General features: G+C 41.1%; 1 protein-coding gene across 1 annotated transcript; it reads right to left on the bottom strand.

The window, feature by feature from the left end:
- Window positions 1-3,261: 3,261 nt before the first annotated feature.
- Window positions 3,262-5,447, bottom strand: LOC118402490 (relaxin-3 receptor 1-like). The gene is made up of 3 exons (XM_035800714.1): window positions 5,256-5,447; window positions 3,998-4,438; window positions 3,262-3,870 (listed from the first exon to the last, which is right to left on the bottom strand). Exons 1-3 carry the CDS (start codon window positions 5,445-5,447, stop codon window positions 3,280-3,282), a joined length of 1,224 nt encoding a protein of 407 aa, XP_035656607.1. The 3' UTR covers window positions 3,262-3,279.
- Window positions 5,448-21,880: the final 16,433 nt, after the last annotated feature.

The raw sequence follows: 21,880 nt of genomic DNA, 5'->3' as shown, positions 1-21,880 counted from the left end.
CAGTTACCGCAGATGACAAACTTTGATCCTGAATATACAGTGGGGTCTGAAATGATCGACACCCTTGATAAATACGAGCAAAAATTACTGTATAAAATATGCAATTTTTTTGTTGTTGAAATTATTTGTTAAACTAAATATTTTTCTCTGAGCTATTGTATTAGTATAAAATAATATAATACATTTTTTTCTCAAAAAGGTAGGGGTCAAAATTATTGGAACCCTTGTTTTCAATACCTGACATTGGGAGAATAATGGCTCTGAGCCTTTTTCTAAAATGTTTTAGAACACATTGGGATGGATCTTAGACTATTCCTCCACACAGAATCCTTCCAAATCCTTGTTATCCTTAATCTGCATTTATGGACTTCCCTTTTAAATTCAAACCCCAGGTTTTCAATGGGTTTCAAGTCCGGAGACGGAGATACCTGTTGAATTAACCATTTGATTGTGGGTTTTCGTGTGTGTGTGTGGCTTGGGGTTATTGTATTGCTGGAAGATACACTTGCAGCCAAGTTTCAACCTCCTGGCAGAGACAACCAGGTTTTGGGCTAAAATGTCCTGGTACTGGGTAACGTTCATGATGCCGTTGACCTTAACACGGGCCCCAGGACCAGTGGAAGCAAAATAGCCACATAACATCAAAAATCCACCACCATATTTTACAGTATGTATGTGGTTCCTTTCTGCGTTCTCATTTCCACGACAAACCCACCACTGGTGTGCGTGGGCAAAGGGTTTGATTTTCATGACATGTGACCAAAGCACTGGTTCCAATCCAAGTGCCAAGCCCTTTAGCAGACTCATCTTGGAATCAGTGCTTTGGTCAGATGACATGAAAAGCTCTTTGGCCACACGCAGAAAATAATCCCATACAATGGCTTGTATTCACCTCCTTTGGCATTTTTCCTATTTTGTTGCCTTACAACCTGGAATTAAAATGCATTTTTGGGAGGTTTGTATCATTTGATTTACACAACATGTCTACCACTTTGAGGATGCAAAAAAATGTTTTATTGTGAAACAAACAAGAAATTAGACAAAAAAACTGAAAACTTGAGTGTCCATAACTATTCACCCCCCCAAAGTCAATACTTTGTAGAGTCACCTTTTGCAGCAATTACAGCTGCAAGTATCTTGGGGTATGTCTTTATAAGCTTGGCACATCTAGCCACTGGGATATTTGCCCATTCTTCAAGGCAAAACTGCTCCAGCTCCTTCAAGTTGGATGGGTTCCACTGATGTACAGCAATATTTAAGTCATACCACAGATTCTCAATTTGATTAAGGTCTGGGCTTTGACTAGGCCATTCCAAGACATTAACATGTTTCCCCTTAAACCACTTGAGTGTTGCTTTAGCAGAATGCTTAGGGTCATGGTCCTGCTGGAAGGTGAACCTCCATCCCAGTCTCAAATCTCTGAAAGACTGAAACAGGTTTCCTTTAAGAATTTCCCTGTATTTAGCGCCATCCATCATTCCTTCAATTCTGACCAGTTTCCCAGTCCCTGCCGATTAAAAATATCCCCACAGCGTGGGGATGTTGTTCTCGGGGTGATGAGAGGTGTTGGGTTTGTGCCAGACATAGCATTTTCCTTGATGGCCAAAAAGCTCAATTTTAGTCTCATCTGACCAGAGTACCTTCTTCCAGGTTTTTTATGTTTGGGGAGTCTCCCACCAGCCTTTTGGTGAACACCAAACATGTTTGCTTATTTTTTCTTGCCACTCTTTCGTAAAACTCAGCTCTGTGGAGTGTACAGCTTAAAGTGGTCTTATGGAGATACTCCAATCTCCGCTGTGGAGCTTTGCAGCTCCTTCAGGGTTATCTTTGGTCTCTTTGTTGCCTCTCTGATTAATGTCCTCCTTGCCTGGTCTGTGAGTTTTGGTTAATGGCCCTCTCTTGGCAGGTTTGTTGTGGTGCCATATTCTTTTCATTTTTTAATAATGGATTTAATGGTGCTCAGTGGGATGTTTTAAGTTTCTGATATTTCTTTATAACCCAACCCTGATCTGTACTTCTCCCCAAGTTTGGCCCTGAGCTGTTTGGAGTTCCTTGGTCTTCATAGAGCTGGTTGCTTGGTGGTGCCCCTTGCTTAGTGGTGTTGCAGACTCTGGGGCCTTTCAGAACAGGTATACTGAGAGCATTGACAGATCAGGTGACACTTAGATTACACACAAGTGGACTTTATTTAACTAATTATGTGACTTCTGAAGGTAATTGGTTGCACCAGATCTTATTTAGGGGCTTCATAGCAAAGGGGGTGAATACATATGCACGCACCACTTTTCAATGTTATTTTTTAAATATTTTTTTAAACAAGTAATTTTTTAAATTTCACTTCACCAATTCGGACTATTTTGTGTATATCCATTACATTAACTCTAAATAAAAATGCTTTTAAATTACAGGTTGTAATGCAACAAAATAGGATAAACGCCAAGGGGGTGAATACTTTTGCAAGGCCCTGTACCTACTGTAAAATATAGTGGTGGATCTTTGATGTTATGGGGTTATTTTGCTTCCACTGGTTATCACTGTATGTCTAATAAATCACTGTATGTGTTCATTTAATGAAAATAACTCCAACATAAATATTCTTTAGATTAATTTCCCTGAGCCTCCTTTGGCCCTTAAAATGCTCAGTCTGATCATGTGGGCGTTAGGAAACAAATGTGAAAATATTGACATACACAACCCCTGATTAGCTGATAGGATGTTCTTGAGCCCACCCCCTTGCCCAGATGAACAGTTATTGGTGAGTTATTGGTCTATTATAGTCAGATCTTATTGTGAAGTCATGATGTGGGGCCCAAAGTCCCATCCCACCTGAACAGGATGACATTTCAGGATTTTTTTCAAACAGCTCTAACACAAAAAATAAAGGAAATCCCATTTGAACTGCACTGGTCATTTAGTAGTCTCACACTGATATCTCCACTCCATTCCCACAATACCTCACTAATGTGTGTGTCCAATGAATCAACAAAATGCATGTCAGTATATTAATTAATTGGGGTTTCTTAAACTATCGGTCAGGACCCAAAGTGGGCCCTGGGCATGTGGGTCGCTAGTTAAGAGAATACATCTATATTCACACACGGTTTCTTCTTAATTTAAGTCGCCGGATGACGGTATATTTCTCATTTGGGTCTCGAGCTGAAAACATTTAATCAATTACTCACGTAGGCTACTTTCCAACTTGACTGTTCCTGACCTGTACAGCAGCCTCCACTATGAGAAACTTGTAAATGAAATGCATCCTTATGGCCCTCCAGTCAGTCACACGTTGACATCCTTGTGTGTAACCACCATGCTAGGCGGTGCCTCCTCCACTCTTTTCCCCCTCAGAGCCAGGGTGAGAAAGTTCCTGATGGACAGCGAGACTCGGAGCAGCAGCTCCTTGAGTCCGGCCCTGTACTCCTGTCGCATCAGGCAGTACAGCACGGGGTTCAGGCAGCTGTTGGTGTGAGCCAAGCAAACAGTCAGAGGGAAAGCATAGGCCTGGGCATTGTAGAAGGCCTTACTAAAGGGCACCAGGTCAAATTTGATCAGCACTCCCCACAGTGTCAGAGCCTGGTTGGGCAGCCAGCAGAGGAAGAAGGAGAGCACCAAGATGGTCACTGAGCGGGTCACTTTGGAGCGGCGCCGTTGATGGGACCTCTCTGAACTCTCCATGACCCCAACGCTGCCAACTACGCCACTGACTCGCCGGCTCAGGAGGAGGTAACACACGCTGATCACTACCAAGGGAACCACAAATCCCAGCAGTACTTTCTGTGTCTGGTAGAGGCCCAGTAGAATCTGAGAGTCCCAGTGTCCCGAGGCAGATCCAGAAAACCGGACGAGACACAGCTCATCATCCGCCGACACCTAGAAACATCAAAAACACCACAATGGAATTAAGTGTTTGACATCAATTGATGCGTTTTGTTTCGACGTGCACACAAACAGCCTTACATGCATTTTTAAATTGGCAAATAAAATCAGTGAAACAAACCTGGACTGTGGTGGAGTAGATGGCGTGGGGCATCGTGACCGCCAGTGACACCACCCAGATGGCAAAACTGGCCCACTTGGCACGAGCCGCAGCCATTTTTGGGCTGCTTATCCTCAGTGAGGAGGCGAGGGAGCAGTAGCGAGCCACGCTCATGGCCGTCAAGAAGAAGACGCTAGCGTACATGTTCATGGTGGTCACAGAGCTAACAATCTTACACATGACCCTGCCGAAGGGCCAGCGGAAGTCCAGGGCAGTGTCCACAGCCCAGAAGGGCAGGGTGAGGACGAACTGGAGGTCAGTCACGGCCAGGCTCCTCACAAAGAAGTCAATAGACGAGTGGTGCAACTGGTGGCGGGAGTGGAGAAGGAACAGCGCCAGGAGGTTTCCCACCAGCCCCAGAGCACACACCACCAGGTAGACCAGAGCAATGACCACTCGCATCTGGAAGAAGGAAACACAGTCAAGAGTCAAATCCTGATACATAATGGTTTGGTACGGTCATTAATTAATAATAATCAAAAAGAAAAAGAATAAAGTTCATCTTAAATTGATTTATCCTAACCCACAACAACAAAAATATATTTTATATCAAGATAATCTACCTTTAGGACTTTAAAGCTGGGATTTTTAAACTTAAAATATGTAACTTTTTGGGTGACCCTGCCAAATTAAAATAGATATGTGAGTTCAATCTGTCATTCTCATTGAAAGCAAGTCTAAGAAGAGTTAGATCTGTTGTAGGTGTGCTATTTATATGTTTCCAGTTCTTAAATTTCGTTTTTGCATCTTTTATATTCAGTTTTGTACACCAGCTTCAATCTAAATACAATATTTGTGGTTATGAAAAATATATTTCAGAGGTTTAGCTGGTACTATTCGAATTTTAGCAACCAGGAAATTTAGCAATTTATGCAGAGTGCATCTTTAATGGGGAAACTGACATGTCCATTCGCGATATTACAACAACAAATAAGTCAGAGCTACACTCCTCAGTTCGGTGGGGGTACACCATTTCCCCATGCCAATGAGGTAAAATAATGTGTCTTGGTCAGACTTCTTGCAAAATATTAGTTAGTGCTAGTCTGGAAGAAAAGCCTCCACAACCAGTATTAGCTCTCTAGGTCCAGAGTTGCAGATCCCCGAGCATCACTCCTCTATGTTCTAGCAGGGCTACTATGAAGTTACACCTGATCTAAACTTAGTTTTGCGTTTGTCACCCTAATGGTTAGGACTTTTGGAGGGTATTCAGAACACACACCGTCATGTTCGCGCTGTCCCCATACAGCTCCGGAGCAGAGTCTCTGGAGAGGAGATGGAGCCAGCAGTCCAACGAGAGGTTGTGGAGCGATTCTCCGGACAGGTTAGCCTGCTCTGGGCTCTCCGCGTCCTCCTGACCCCCTACACGCCCACTCAGACCTAGGTGGAGCAAACTGCTGTTACTCTGATGCATGGTTCTTCTCTATCATTCAGCAGAACACTCCGCATGAAAACAGGGTCTCACATCACCCAAAGTGCGAAGTAATGGTACAAACATTTCGTGTTAAGAGTAGACTCAACATATCCAAATTCCAACCGCACCGTTTTTGTAAGAAGACACATTTTGTGTTTTAGGACTGTGTTTTAGGAAACAGTCATTGTTAGTAAATATTCACCGTTTTTTCGTTTCATTTGAATGTGCTTGTTCAAGTCCGACTTGTTTCTGAAAGAGTTGCATCACTCGTCTAGTCTGCGCTTTTTATATGGATTGAGATGCCATGCGCGGGTAAGGTCTCCGAGAATTCGCGCTGTGCGGTTGCTATCACCCCATCACGTGCATAAAATGGGGGGAGAGAAGGGGTGAGAATGTGGAGGGCTGCAACCTGCTCTCAAAGCATTTCGTATTATTCTGTACATAAGGCTGAGGCACTACAAGTAGTATAATATGTTATGTTTCGTATGGTATGTATTCATTTGTGGATAACCATCACCCATTTAGTATGATTATGTTCCGAATTACAATTAGTATTAAATGTTACCTATTTGCTAAACATACAATATGTTACGAATTGTGTCCAGTGATACTGGTCCATAATAGAGGTTAACAAGCATTTCATAGGAATACCTAGGATAGGATAAAGTAATCCTTCTCACCCCCCCCCCCCCTTAAAAGATTTAGATGCACTATTGTGAAGTGGCTGTTCCACTGGATGTCATAAGGTGAATGCACCAATTTGTAAGTCGCTCTGGATAAGAGCGTCTGCTAAATGACTTAAATGTAAATGTAAATGTAATAATTGTCAAAGGCTTTTATTGACAATTACATGAAGTTGATGCATATAGTCAATATTTGCAGTGTTGACCCTTCTTTTTCAAGACCTCTGCAATCTGCCCTGGCATGCTGTCAATTAACTTCTGGGCCACATCCTGACTGATGGCAGCCCATTCTTGCATAATCAATGCTTGGAGTTTGTCAGAATATGTGGAGTTTTGTTTTTACACCCGCCTCTTGTGGATGACCACGTGTTCTCAATGGGATTAAGGTCTGGGGATTTTCCTGACCATGGACCCAAAATGTCGATGTGTTGTTCCCCGAGCCACTTAGTTATCACTTTTGCCTTATGGCAAGGTGCTCCATCATGCTGGAAAAGATGGATGGCCGAGCCGATGAACGATGGCCAAGCGGCATAGAGTATGTACATGTGATATAAGTCATGTAAGACATGTAACATTATTTAAAGTGGCATTATTTAAAGTGGCATTATTTAAAGTGGCAGTGTTTAAAGTGACTAGTGATCCATTTATTAAAGTGTTCAGTGATTGTGTCTCAATGTGGGCAGCATCACTGAGTTAGTGATTGCTGTTTAGCAGTCTGATGGCCTTGAGATATAAACAGTTTTTCAGTCTCTCGGTCCCAGCTTTAATGCACCTGTACTGACCTCGCCTTCTGGATGATAGTGGGGTGAACAGGCAGTGGCTCGGGTGGTTGTTGTCCTTGATGATCTTTTTGGCCTTCCTGTGACATCGGGTACAGTAGGTGTCATAGAGGGCAGGTAGTTTAACCCCGGTGATGCGTTGTGCAGACCGCACCACCCTCTGGAGAGCTTTGCGGTTGAGCGCGGTTATACAGCCCGACAGGATGCTCTCGATTGTGCATCTGTAAAAGTTAATCAGGGTTTTGGCGGACAGGCCAAATTTCTTCAGCCTCCTGAGGTTGAAGAGGCGCTGTTGCACCTTCTTCACCACACTGTCTGTATGGGTGGACCAATTCAGGTTGTCTGTGATGTGTATGCCCAGGAACTTAAAACTTTCCACTTTCTCCACTGCTGTCCCTTCGATGTGGATAGGGGGGTACTCCCTCTGCTGTTTCCTGAAGTCTAAGATCATCTCCTTTGTTTTGTTGACGTAGAGTGAGAGGTTGTTTTCCTGACACCATACCCCGAGTGCCCTCACCTCCCTGTAGGCTGTCTCGTTGTTGTTGGTGATCAAGCCCACTACTATTGTGTCGTCTGCAAACTTGATGATTGAGTTGGAGGCGTGCATGGCCACGCAGTCGTGGGTGAACAGGGAGTACAGGAAAGGGCTGAGCACACACCCTTATGGGGCCCCAGTGTTGAGGATCAGCGAAGTGGAGAGTACCTTCACCACCTGGGGGCGGCCTGTCAGAAAGTCCAACACCCAGTTGCACGGGACGGGGTTGAGACCCAGGGCCTCCAGCTTGATGATGAGCTTGGAGGGTACTATGGTGTTGAATGCTGAGCTGTAGTCAATGAACAGCATTCTTACATACATTTGAAGTTGGAAGTTTACATACACCTTGGCCAAATACATTTAAACTCAGTTTTTCACTATTCCTGACATTTAATCCTAGTAAAAAAATCCCTGTTTTAGGTCAGTTAGGATCACCACTTTATTTTATGAATGTGAAATGTCAGAATAATAGGAGAGAAAATGGTTTATTTCAGCTTTTATTTCTTTCATCACGTTCCCAGTGGGTCAGAAGTTTACATACACTCAATTAGTATTTGGTGGCATTGCCTATAAATTGTTTAACTTGGGTCAAATGTTTTTCGGTTAGCGTTTCACAAGCATCCCATATGTATGGGCTATGCTTGGGGTCATTGTCCATTTGGAAGACCCATTTGCGACCAAGCTTTAGCTTCCTGACTGATGTCTTGAGATGTTGCTTCAATATATCCACATCATTTCCCTGACATATATTTTGTGAAGTGTATCAGTCCCTCCTCCTGCAGCAAAGCACCCCCACAACATGATGCTGCCATTTTATTGTGGTTTTGTTGCAGTGGCTTTTTCCTTGTTGAGTAGCCATTCAGGCTATGTCGATATAGGACTAATTTTACTGTAGGTATAGATACTTTTGTACCTGTTTCCTCCAGCATCTTCACAAGGTCCTTCCTTTGCTGTTGTCCGGGGATTGATTTGCACTTTTCGCACCAAAGAACGAGTCTCCTTCCTGAGCGATATGACGGCTGCGTGGTCCCATGGTGTTTATACTTCCGTACTACCTCCTCTCTCACTGTTTAATATGTCCTCTCTCACTGTTTAATACATCATCTCACTGTTTAATACGTCCTCTCACTGTTTAATACATCCTCTCTCACTGTTTAATACGTCCTCTCTCACTGTTTAATACGTCCTCTCACTGTTTAATACATCATCTCACTGTTTAATACGTCCTCTCACTGTTTAATATCTCCTCTCTCACTGTTTAATACATCCTCTCACTGTTTAATACGTCCTCTCACTGTTTAATACATCCTCTCTCACTGTTTAATACATCATCTCACTGTTTAATACGTCCTCTCACTGTTTAATACGTCCTCTCTCACTGTTTAATATCTCCTCTCTCACTGTTTAATACGTCCTCTCACTGTTTAATACGTCCTCTCTCACTGTTTAATACGTCCTCTCACTGTTTAATACATCATCTCACTGTTTAATACATCCTCTCACTGTTTAATACATCATCTCACTGTTTAATACATCATCTCACTGTTTAATATGTCCTCTCTCACTGTTTAATACGTCCTCTCTCACTGTTTAATACGTCCTCTCACTGTTTAATACGTCCTCTCACTGTTTAATACATCATCTCACTGTTTAATACATCCTCTCACTGTTTAATATGTCCTCTCTCACTGTTTAATACATCATCTCACTGTTTAATATGTCCTCTCTCACTGTTTAATACGTCCTCTCACTGTTTAATATCTCCTCTCTCACTGTTTAATACGTCCTCTCACTGTTTAATACATCCTCTCACTGTTTAATACGTCCTCTCACTGTTTAATACGTCCTCTCACTGTTTAATATCTCCTCTCTCACTGTTTAATATCTCCTCTCTCACTGTTTAATATCTCCTCTCACTGTTTAATATCTCCTCTCTCACTGTTTAATATCTCCTCTCTCACTGTTTAATACGTCCTCTCTCACTGTTTAATACGTCCTCTCTCACTGTTTAATACGTCCTCTCACTGTTTAATATCTCCTCTCACTGTTTAATATCTCCTCTCTCACTGTTTAATATCTCCTCTCTCACTGTTTAATACGTCCTCTCACTGTTTAATATCTCCTCTCACTGTTTAATATCTCCTCTCACTGTTTAATATCTCCTCTCTCACTGTTTAATACCTCCTCTCTCACTGTTTAATACGTCCTCTCACTGTTTAATATCTCCTCTCTCACTGTTTAATATCTCCTCTCTCACTGTTTAATACATCCTCTCTCACTGTTTAATACATCATCTCACTGTTTAATACGTCCTCTCACTGTTTAATACGTCCTCTCTCACTGTTTAATATCTCCTCTCTCACTGTTTAATATCTCCTCTCTCACTGTTTAATACGTCCTCTCTCACTGTTTAATACGTCCTCTCTCACTGTTTAATATCTCCTCTCTCACTGTTTAATACCTCCTCTCTCACTGTTTAATATCTCCTCTCTCACTGTTTAATATCTCCTCTCTCACTGTTTAATATCTCCTCTCTCACTGTTTAATATCTCCTCTCTCACTGTTTAATATCTCCTCTCTCACTGTTTAATACGTCCTCTCACTGTTTAATATCTCCTCTCACTGTTTAATACCTCCTCTCTCACTGTTTAATATCTCCTCTCTCACTGTTTAATACGTCCTCTCACTGTTTAATACGTCCTCTCTCACTGTTTAATACATCATCTCACTGTTTAATACGTCCTCTCACTGTTTAATACGTCCTCTCACTGTTTAATATCTCCTCTCTCACTGTTTAATACATCCTCTCACTGTTTAATATGTCCTCTCACTGTTTAATACGTCCTCTCTCACTGTTTAATACATCATCTCACTGTTTAATATGTCCTCTCTCACTGTTTAATACGTCCTCTCACTGTTTAATACATCATCTCACTGTTTAATACGTCCTCTCACTGTTTAATACGTCCTCTCACTGTTTAATACATCATCTCACTGTTTAATACGTCCTCTCACTGTTTAATATCTCCTCTCTCACTGTTTAATACATCATCTCACTGTTTAATACGTCCTCTCACTGTTTAATATCTCCTCTCTCACTGTTTAATATCTCCTCTCTCACTGTTTAATATCTCCTCTCTCACTGTTTAATACGTCCTCTCTCACTGTTTAATATCTCCTCTCTCACTGTTTAATATCTCCTCTCACTGTTTAATACGTCCTCTCACTGTTTAATATCTCCTCTCTCACTGTTTAATATCTCCTCTCTCACTGTTTAATACGTCCTCTCTCACTGTTTAATATCTCCTCTCTCACTGTTTAATATCTCCTCTCTCACTGTTTAATACGTCCTCTCTCACTGTTTAATATCTCCTCTCTCACTGTTTAATACGTCCTCTCTCACTGTTTAATATCTCCTCTCTCACTGTTTAATATCTCCTCTCTCACTGTTTAATACGTCCTCTCTCACTGTTTAATATCTCCTCTCTCACTGTTTAATATCTCCTCTCTCACTGTTTAATACGTCCTCTCACTGTTTAATATCTCCTCTCTCACTGTTTAATATCTCCTCTCTCACTGTTTAATACGTCCTCTCACTGTTTAATATCTCCTCTCTCACTGTTTAATATCTCCTCTCTCACTGTTTAATACGTCCTCTCTCACTGTTTAATACGTCCTCTCACTGTTTAATATCTCCTCTCTCACTGTTTAATACCTCCTCTCTCACTGTTTAATACGTCCTCTCTCACTGTTTAATATCTCCTCTCTCACTGTTTAATACGTCCTCTCTCACTGTTTAATAGGTCCTCTCTCACTGTTTAATATCTCCTCTCTCACTGTTTAATACGTCCTCTCACTGTTTAATACGTCCTCTCACTGTTTAATACATCATCTCACTGTTTAATACGTCCTCTCACTGTTTAATACGTCCTCTCACTGTTTAATATCTCCTCTCACTGTTTAATATCTCCTCTCTCACTGTTTAATACATCCTCTCTCACTGTTTAATATCTCCTCTCTCACTGTTTAATACGTCCTCCCTCACTGTTTAATACGTCCTCTCTCACTGTTTAATATCTCCTCTCTCACTGTTTAATACGTCCTCTCTCACTGTTAAATACGTCCTCTCACTGTTTAATACGTCCTCTCACTGTTTAATACGTCCTCTCACTGTTTAATACATCATCTCACTGTTTAATATGTCCTCTCACTGTTTAATACGTCCTCTCACTGTTTAATACATCATCTCACTGTTTAATACGTCCTCTCACTGTTTAATATCTCCTCTCACTGTTTAATATCTCCTCTCTCACTGTTTAATACGTCCTCTCTCACTGTTTAATATCTCCTCTCACTGTTTAATATCTCCTCTCTCACTGTTTAATATCTCCTCTCACTGTTTAATACGTCCTCTCTCACTGTTTAATACGTTCTCTCTCACTGTTTAATATCTCCTCTCACTGTTTAATACGTTCTCTCTCACTGTTTAATATCTCCTCTCACTGTTTAATATCTCCTCTCTCACTGTTTAATATCTCCTCTCACTGTTTAATATCTCCTCTCACTGTTTAATATCTCCTCTCACTGTTTAATATCTCCTCTCTCACTGTTTAATATCTCCTCTCACTGTTTAATACGTCCTCTCACTGTTTAATATCTCCTCTCACTGTTTAATACGTTCTCTCTCACTGTTTAATACGTCCTCTCTCACTGTTTAATACGTCCTCTCACTGTTTAATATCTCCTCTCTCACTGTTTAATATCTCCTCTCACTGTTTAATACGTCCTCTCTCACTGTTTAATACGTCCTCTCTCACTGTTTAATATCTCCTCTCTCACTGTTTAATACGTCCTCTCACTGTTTAATACGTCCTCTCTCACTGTTTAATATCTCCTCTCTCACTGTTTAATATCTCCTCTCTCACTGTTTAATATCTCCTCTCTCACTGTTTAATACGTCCTCTCTCACTGTTTAATACGTCCTCTCTACTGTTTAATACGTCCTCTCTCACTGTTTAATACGTCCTCTCTCACTGTTTAATATCTCCTCTCTCACTGTTTAATATCTCCTCTCTCACTGTTTAATATCTCCTCTCTCACTGTTTAATATCTCCTCTCTCACTGTTTAATATCTCCTCTCTCACTGTTTAATATCTCCTCTCTCACTGTTTAATATCTCCTCTCTCACTGTTTAATATCTCCTCTCTCACTGTTTAATATCTCCTCTCTCACTGTTTAATATCTCCTCTCTCACTGTTTAATATCTCCTCTCTCACTGTTTAATACGTCCTCTCACTGTTTAATATCTCCTCTCTCACTGTTTAATATATCCTCTCACTGTTTAATACGTCCTCTCTCACTGTTTAATACGTCCTCTCTCACTGTTTAATATCTCCTCTCTCACTGTTTAATATGTCCTCTCTCACTGTTTAATACGTCCTCTCTCACTGTGCAGATGTGTGTTTATGTCCTATTGTCTCCTCATCTCTCTCTGTGTCAGACTGTCTCCATCTGGAACACATTGTATCTTCTCCTTCCTCTCTCTCTCTCTCTCTCTCTCTCTCTCTCTCTCTCTCTCTCTCTCCCTCCTTCTCTCTCTCTCCCTGTCTTTCTCCTCTATCTGTATCTCTCTCTGTCTCTCTTTCGCTCTCTCTGTCTCAGTCTGTCTCTCTCTCTGTGTCTCTTGCCTCCTCCCCTAGAACCTAGACCTACAGTTACAGTTTTATCAGTTCTGAATGGATTTCATACAGTAGATGAAGGCAATATGTTGGAGCCTCAACTCCCCTGCCCCTCTGACTCACCGTCTCTCTTATTCCAGACAGCAGCAAGTCCATTACAGTATGAGGGTAACCAGAGGGCAGCCGGGGGTTGTGGGTATTCCTATTGCTCTCTTGGAAGAGACTCCCATCTAGCTCAGACAAACAGGAATAAGAGAGACGATGAGTCAGAGGTGCAGGGGAGTTGAGGCTCCATCATATTGCTTTCATCGACTGTATGAAATTACAAAATGAGTGCCTTGTACTGGGATTGAACCTGCGATGCTCGGAGACCAAAGTTATAATGTTACTGTCCCCACTACAACAAGAAAATACTCAAGTAATTTGTCCATTTAATTGATATAGTGTAGAATTCCTTTCATTCCTATGGAGGACTACTTCTTCTTGGGAGTGGCAAAATGGCTGACAGGTGGCTTCAAACCCACTAATTGGCCAGTACATAGCATCAGCAATCCAGGCTTTATACAATTGAAGTTTGAAGTTTACATACACTTAGGTTGGACTCGTTATTCAACCACTCCACAAATTTCTTGTTAACAAACTGTAGTTTTGGCAAGTTGGTTAGTACATCTACTTGTGCATGACACAAGTATTTTTTTCCAACAATTGTTTACAGACAGATTATTTCACTTATAATTCACTATATCACAATTTCAGTTGGTTAGAAATGTACATACACTAAGTTGACTGTGCCTTTAAACAGCTTGCAAAATTCCAGAAAATGATGTCATGGCTTTTTATTTTTTTAATTGGAGGTGTACCTGTGGATATATTTCAAGGCATACCTTCAAACTCAGTGCCTCTTTGCTTGACATCATGGGAGAATCAAGAGAAATCACCCCCAAAAAACTTCAGGCATTTGGAAATTACCACGTTCATCTGTACAAATAATAGTTTCAAGTATAAACACCACGAGTCCACGCAGCTGTCGTACCTCTCAGGAAGGAGACGCGTTCTGTCTCCTAGAGATGAATGTACTTTCGTGCGAAAAGTGCAAATCAATCCCAGAACAACAGCAAAGGACCTTGTGAAGATGCTGGAAGAAACAGGTACAAATGTATCAATATTCACAGTAAAACGAGTCCTATATCGACATAACCTGAAAGGCCGCTCAGCAAAGAAGAAGCCACTGCTCCAAAACCGCCATAAAAAAGCCAGACTACGGTTTGCAACTGCACATGTGGAAAAAGATCGTACTTTTTGGAGAAATGTCCTCTGGTCTGATGAAACAAAAATGGCCATAATGACCATCGTTATGTTTGGAGGAAAAAGGGGGAGGCTTGCAAACCGAAGAACACCAGCCCAACTGTGAAGCACGGGTGTGGCAGCATCATGTTGTGGGGGTGCTTTGCTACAGGTGCACTTCACAAAATAGATGGCATCATGAGGTAGGAAAATTATGTGTATATATTGAAGCAACATCTGAAGACATCAGTCAGGAAGTTAAAGCTTGGTTGCAAATGGGTCTTCCAAATGGACAATGACCCCAAGCATACTTTGAAATTTGTGACAAAATGGCTTAAGGACTACAAAGTCAAGGTATTGGAGTGGCCATCACAAAGCCCTGAACTCAATCCTATATAAAAATTTGTGGGCAGAACTGAAAAAGCGTGTGTGAGCAAGGAGGCCTACAAACCTGACTCAGTTACACCAGCTCTGTCAGGAGGAATAGGCCAAAATTCACCCAACTTATTGTGGGAAGCTTGTGGAAGGTTACCTGAAATGTTTGACCCAAGTTAAACAATTTAAAGGCAATGCTACCAAATACTAATTGAGTGTATGTAAACTGAGAATGTGATGAAAGAAATAAAAGCTGAAATAAATCATTCTCTCTACTATTATTCTGACATTTCACATTCTTAAAATAAAGTGGTGATCCTAACTGATCTAATACAGGGACGTTTTACTAGGATTAAATGTCAGGAATTGTGAAAAACTGTGTTTAAATGTATTTGGCTGAGGTGTATGTAATCTTCCAAATTCAACTGTATGCCACTAATGATCGCTCGTTCGGAGAAAGGTAATACATTGTATTTACGTGAAGCTAGTGTCGATAGTTGAGCTGGTGGTGTGAGGCTCTGGTTTTCCCAGTCGAGGTCGCCATTGTCTTTTGTAGATTCTTCTGGGTCGTTGTGGAGTGAGATGTTGTGGTTTTCTGCGTCAGTCAATGTTCTTACTACATTTGCTACCTTTCCTACTGCAGTCTGTTAGGCTGTAATCTAGGACTCACTTATTCTTGAGTGATCAATAGTTCAGAGTTCATACCATTTCACATGTGAAAAACTGAGTTTAAATGTATTTGGCCAAGGTGTATGTAAACTTCCAAACTTCAACTGTATCATCATTGGCTGTGTCCTGCTTGGTTCCTGCACTGGGTCAAATTCATCAGGTGCACTCCTTGTCAACAAACCCCTTTGTGACAGAGATGTTTATGATGTATTTTCATACTTTCATACTTTTATGGAAGAAATCCTTCATTTAGGAATTCAGTCTCTAAAAAGCACCGTTATCTGAGTTTTTAGTTTTTTTTTACGTGTCAGTCTTTTTCCTTGACCTGTGATATAGAAATGGTCACTTGATGGGTCAAAGTGAACTGTTAACTTGGAGGTTTAGCACTGTATTGTACAGTAAGTGTCCTATTATTATGCCTCAGAAAGCAGGATGGCAGTAGTGTATTGTGATCTCCGACTGCCTGTGAATTGTCCTAGTTCAGACTAAAAGGGCTTTGGCTTTATTTACATGAAAAATAAACAGTCCCACACACACACAAAACAGTATAGTGCACTTGGATCTCTTTTTGAGTGTGGGGCTTATACGCTTTGCATCTATTTTCCATCAGGTATTACTGAGGGATTAGAGCCTGCTGCTATGTTATGCACCAACAAAAAGAGTTCATCAACAAAGCTAGAAGAGTGTGATGGTCTCTCGGGGATCTCTTTGGATGTATGCTTTTGTGTGGCTAGAATTAGAAAAGGGGAATGAAATAGAATGAGTTGGGTAGACTGGTGATTTCCATTCAAAGCAACATTCGGTGGTCCTGACTGCCCGTTGATGGTGCTCCATGTGGAGTGTTTAATGGATTCATCACAGAGATACTTTCTAGAACAGAGGTATTCAAATCCAGAAATCAAGGCCCGCAGCTCTGCTGCAGGTTGTCTTTTATCCCTGGTAGTCAATTGAAAATACAATGATTGGTAGAGTCAATTCCCCTAGTGTCCCCACCGGGACAAATCAGATTATAGGGAGGGATGAAAACCTCACTGATGCCGCTGTCACTGGGCGAGGAGGGGAAGGAGGGCCACAGGGGGAAGGCAGGGGCAGACGATGAGTCACTGCCACCTAACAGGGGATCCAGGAAATCATCACTGCCACCTACTGGCCTCAGAGACTGCAGGGGTGTGTGTGTGTGTGTGTGTGTGTGTGTGTGTGTGTGTGTGTGTGTGTGTGTGTGTGTGTGTGTGTGTGTGTGTGTGTGTGTGTGTGTGTGTGTGTGTGTGTGTGTGTGTGTGTGTGTGTGTGGAGGGTGATATACATGCAGTATACAAACAGGTTACAGGTTATGTTACTATATACATTAATACTACTGTATACTATACTATCGTGAATAATGCAGCCACACACACACGAACACACACACACCGGCTAGAGATAATACCATTGTCTGGGGCCTGAGATGAAGGAGATCAAGTTTTATGATTGAGGTCTGACAGTTGTAGTGAAGGTCCCCTCGTCCATGACTCCTGAACCCACAAGGTGCCAGTCAGAGCAATATATTTATAATTGTAAGTATATGGCTCCGCTTTCAATCAATCACTGGCATGATTGAAACCATTGACAAGACATAATTTATCATCAATCAATCAAATGTATTTATAAAACCCTTCTTACATCAGATGATGTCACAAAATGCTGTACAGAAACCCAGCCTAAAACTCCAAACAGCAAGCAATGCAGGTGTAGAAGCACAGTGGCTAGGAAAAACTCCCTAGAAAGGCCAGAACCTAGGAAGAAACCTAGAGAGGAACCAGGCAATGAGGGGTGGCCAGTCCTCTTCTGGCTGTGCTTGTTGGAGATTATGGCCAAGATGTTCAAATGTTCATAGATGACCAGCTGTGTCAAATAATAATAGTCACAGTGGTTGTCGAAGGTTGCAACAGGTCAGCACCTCAGGAGTAAATGTCAGTTTGCTTTTCATAGCCGATCATTCAGAGTATCTCTACCGTTCCTGCTGTCTCTAGAGAGTTGAAAACAGCAGGTCTAGGACAGGTAGCACGTCCGGTGAACAGGTCAGGGTTCCATAGCCGCAGACAGAACAGTTGAAACTGGAGCAGCAGCACGGTCACGTGGACTGGGGACAGCAAGGAGTCATCAGGCCAGGTAGTCCTGAGGCATGGTCCTAGGTCTCAGGTCCTCCGAGAGAGAGAAAGAAAGAATTAGAGAGAAAAGAGAGAGAGAATTAGAGAGAGCATGGGGCACTATGCTTTATTATGAGCGTCAGGTCCAGTACACATCACTTTATTCTGTATCAGACAGTGGGCTGGCCCTCTTTGAAGTCGTGTAGATTGATTTATTGCTCTCTATGATATTTATAAAGCCCTCCTACATAAACGTACGCCGTACCTTACTTCATTGTTAACTTAAAGACGTATGAGATACCAGACCCGGTCTCAGGGATGGCTAATTCTGAAGATCCCTACGGTCTCCACTGAGTTAGGTAAATGATCTTGCCTCTAGGGACGTTTAAATAGTTGATTGGGCCCTCTTTGCTGAGGAATGTGATTGTTTCTCTTGAGTATGTTTTGTAATCTTGTTTATTTGTATTATGTTGTATTTATAAATTGTTTATATACAGGGCTTCCTTGTTAAAAATAGCAATATCTCAATGGGAGCTCCTGCTAAAAAAAAATGTAAACTATTTTAAAAAATGGGGCTATGGGAAAATATGATTGGCAGGTGGACGGGGTCAACATGGACAGATCATAATCATATTGGTTACAGTTGTGACTGTGTCTTTCCATAGGTATGACTGTAGAATCCCTAGGGTGCTTTCACTGCTGGTAAGGGCCGGAGGAGAGAGTGGAATGGTCATGTCACTCACACAGGGGGATATGATTTGCCAGGGCTGTTTACAGCTGAGGGTTCCATCAGTCTGGTTGAGCAGGAGATCAATAAGTTACATTCCTACGTATCGAGGAGAAACACACTGATTGGTTATTACTCAGGCCAGGAGTTTTTCCTTTTCCCATGAACTTACCAGGAAAATATATGGGTAGTAGTTACTGACCAGGAAAAACTCTCGACATAACATCAGGCAAGTGTATCACAAATGATGGCTCAGGAGCCACTAATGGGTAATTAGGTAGAAAAAAGTTTAGTTTACTCTGAATAGTTATCTCCTAAATTCCTTTCCATGTTTCATCTTTTAGATATTCTATTAACGCAATCGACTCATAGATAAGCTATGTATATGATTCATAGATAAGCTATGCATATAAATCCACACATTGATGTCTGAATATCTTTTGTTGTGTTTAGTGAATAATAACAGCCATTTCTCAGTTACCCAATGCCTGATGCCTTATCAATGTGCGTTAGTCTTCTTATCGGTTTTGTATGAGGGTGTCTGCATGCCAATGTGTGTGTGTGTCAGAATTAAACCTACCATAAAGAACACATTCTCATGTAAAAACATCAACAGAGGTGCATCTTTCAGAATATGTTTTTTTCCATGCAGATGTATTACATAAATGATGTGTGTGTACAAAACCCATCTACCCAAGTAACTCACAGTTAGAATTGCACAGTGTGTTTCGATTGGGTCTCTCTGTTTTCAAGCTTCAATCTCAAACACCCACTGAGACTCAGTTCAAAACAAATCTGACCCCAGAGATACCATTTTTAAGACTACATCCAATGCAATACATTCACTCCCAGACCCCCTGTTTCAGAGTTGCTGCTCTGGGCCCATATCCATAGAATGTCTCAGACTACTGATCTAGGATCAGTTCCCACTGTCTGTTCATTAATAATCTAAAAGGCAATAGGGATCCTTACTCTGAGATGCTTTATGAATACGGACCCTGGTGTAAGTGTAACCACACCCACAGGCACAGTGTGGAGAGCTTTTGGTCCCATTCAATTACTATGACTGTCCTGTAATGACTGCATGTAATAAACAACATGCAACACCTATCTATAACTTCTCCCTCCCTCATCCTCCCTATCTCTGTCTTAAGTGTATTTATTGCTCCATTGAAGCACTTTTATCTATGAAATGGGACACAGAATGATCTGTATTTGTAATAACAGTATGCTAGCTTTCTCTCATCTGTATGGTTGTTCTATGGGGAATTGAGAGCGCCAAAGGGCACATAGATATTACACAAAAGCAATAAATAGTACACAGCAAATTGGCCAGTGTTGATTTTTCAGTGTTACATTTCTAGTGTTGACTCTGGAGTTAAATTCACTCTGCAAGGGTGAATTTAACACTCAGTGGTGTCAAATAACCCCTAGCATTGGTGTTAATAACATAGTTATTGTTTTACACTGTGGAGAGTAAAACAGTCCTATCAATTTTTAAATGTCTGTGTCTTTGCATATATATATATATATATTGAATTATTAATATTGTGCTGCACAAAATAAATAACATATCTTTCTAAACTAGTGCAATCAGTTAGTTAGATTTATTGCATCCGTAACTGAAATGGATTGTTCCAGTTTAAATGGTTTAGGTAGTCTCCTTTACCAATTCCTATTATCTTAAAAGTCATTCTGAATGTGGGTTGTGGGTGAATAAAAATTCCAACTATTGAATATCCTATCTCAGTCTGGATTCCAATAGGAATTACACATATTTTGTAAGCCAGCATAATTTCACTTGCACGCCTGATGTGGCATGTAAACCAGGAGTTTCCTAACACCACTGAGTTTGGATAAAACTAGGCCATCAAAGTAAGGCCTGATGATATACATATATTTTAAACATATATTTTTTTTATAGAAATTCACTTTAATGATAACATTCACTGAGGAACTCACTTCAATAACCATGTCTGTATCACTAACATACAATATACACTCATGGGTGGCAACTCTACAATTAACTCAAAAATAAAAGGCACCCTGGGAAATATGCAAATTAGGCTTTACACCATACACCATACACCATTTCATTATATTTCACTCCACTGTAGAGGGAAATACTAATTAGTTCACTCCCGTGTATATTGAAATGCCTATTAGTTCACTCCAGTTTATAGTTAAATCCTTAATATTTCACTCCAGTTATTGTGAATTTCACACAGCCAGTGTTAATTTTCTACTCTGTATAGTTACAGAAACACTGTCTAAATGTTAAAATTTTAACACATTTGAAAGTGTTAAAGTCACCTTGTTGAGAGTGTATGCATATACACACCTCAAAATTGTTAATACTACAGCGCGTTAGTTTAACACTTCTGATTTTTCTGTGTAGCTATGTACATATATTTCCACCCTCGTCATTTATGTTAGAAGTTACAACACATTGCCCATGTACAAATACAAGATCCAGTCTAGAATGACTTTACAGTAAGAGTTTTAATGTGGACACTACAGGAATCGAACCCACAACCTTACCATTACTTGTTTGTGCTGTATTGTCGAAACCAACTGAACTAAGCTGTGACATCACAGGTTCTCTTCCTATAATTTAGTAGTGCTGTTGTTACAGATATAGGAATCCTGTGTGTGTATTTGTTTTCTCTCCTGCTGCCCTAGTCACAGGTGTCGCCAATCAGTCACCACTGAAGACACCTGCTCCTTTCCCTTACCCAATCACATCCCCTTTCCCTTGGTTTAAAAACCCAGACAGTTGTTTTCCCAAACTCTCTTTTCTCTCTCTCTTAATCTTTTTGGAAGAGTTGCTTACCCGAACACATTGTAGTTTACCGAAACGAACAGAAAGTATCCTCCCTGTCAGAAGCGTCTGTGTTGACGCACAAGAGCGTGTTTTCGGCTCATACTGAGAGTAGAGCCACTAAATTGCCTACTTTTAGTTCTAGAAAGGGAAAAGGGATGCCTCTACGTGCCAAGCCGCCAACAGGTGTTGGTCTAATTCGTATTGTTGGGAGGTCTGAAATGAAACCGGTGCCTCAGAGTAAATGTAGTTTGAAAGGACCAGTCCCCGACCGCAGTTATGAACCGTTCATTTTCGAGGGGTTTGTTTCCCTAACGAATGACGAAGCGTCTCAGCGTCCGGTTAAAATCCTTAGAGATACTGGTGCAGAGCAGTCGTTTATATTGTCTGATGTGTTGCCCTTATCTGACGATACATACTGTGGTTCCAGTGCGTTAGTTCAGGGTATTGAATTTGATTGATTGACATAGAATTTTCTTGAAATAAAGTGGTGATCCTACCTGACCTAGGACAGGGAATTTTTTCTGTGAAAAAATGCTGGGAATTGTGAAAAACTGAGTTTAAATGTATTTGGCTAAGGTTTATATAAACTTCCGACTTCAACTGTACCTGTCAAATACTTTCAGGTTTCTGTCGGTACCGATCTTTAAAGGGTTGGAGGGTTGACCATTTTTACAATCTACAATGCAATCAATACCTTATATTGTGCTCCATTCAATAAAATGAGATGCTGTGGCTTGATAAAATATTTCTGGA

Source organism: Oncorhynchus keta, chromosome 23 (assembly GCF_023373465.1).
Source record: "Oncorhynchus keta strain PuntledgeMale-10-30-2019 chromosome 23, Oket_V2, whole genome shotgun sequence".
Taxonomy (NCBI): domain Eukaryota; kingdom Metazoa; phylum Chordata; class Actinopteri; order Salmoniformes; family Salmonidae; genus Oncorhynchus; species Oncorhynchus keta.
The sequence above is the reverse complement of the archived record's forward strand: the minus strand, read 5'-3'. Positions and strand labels throughout refer to the sequence as shown.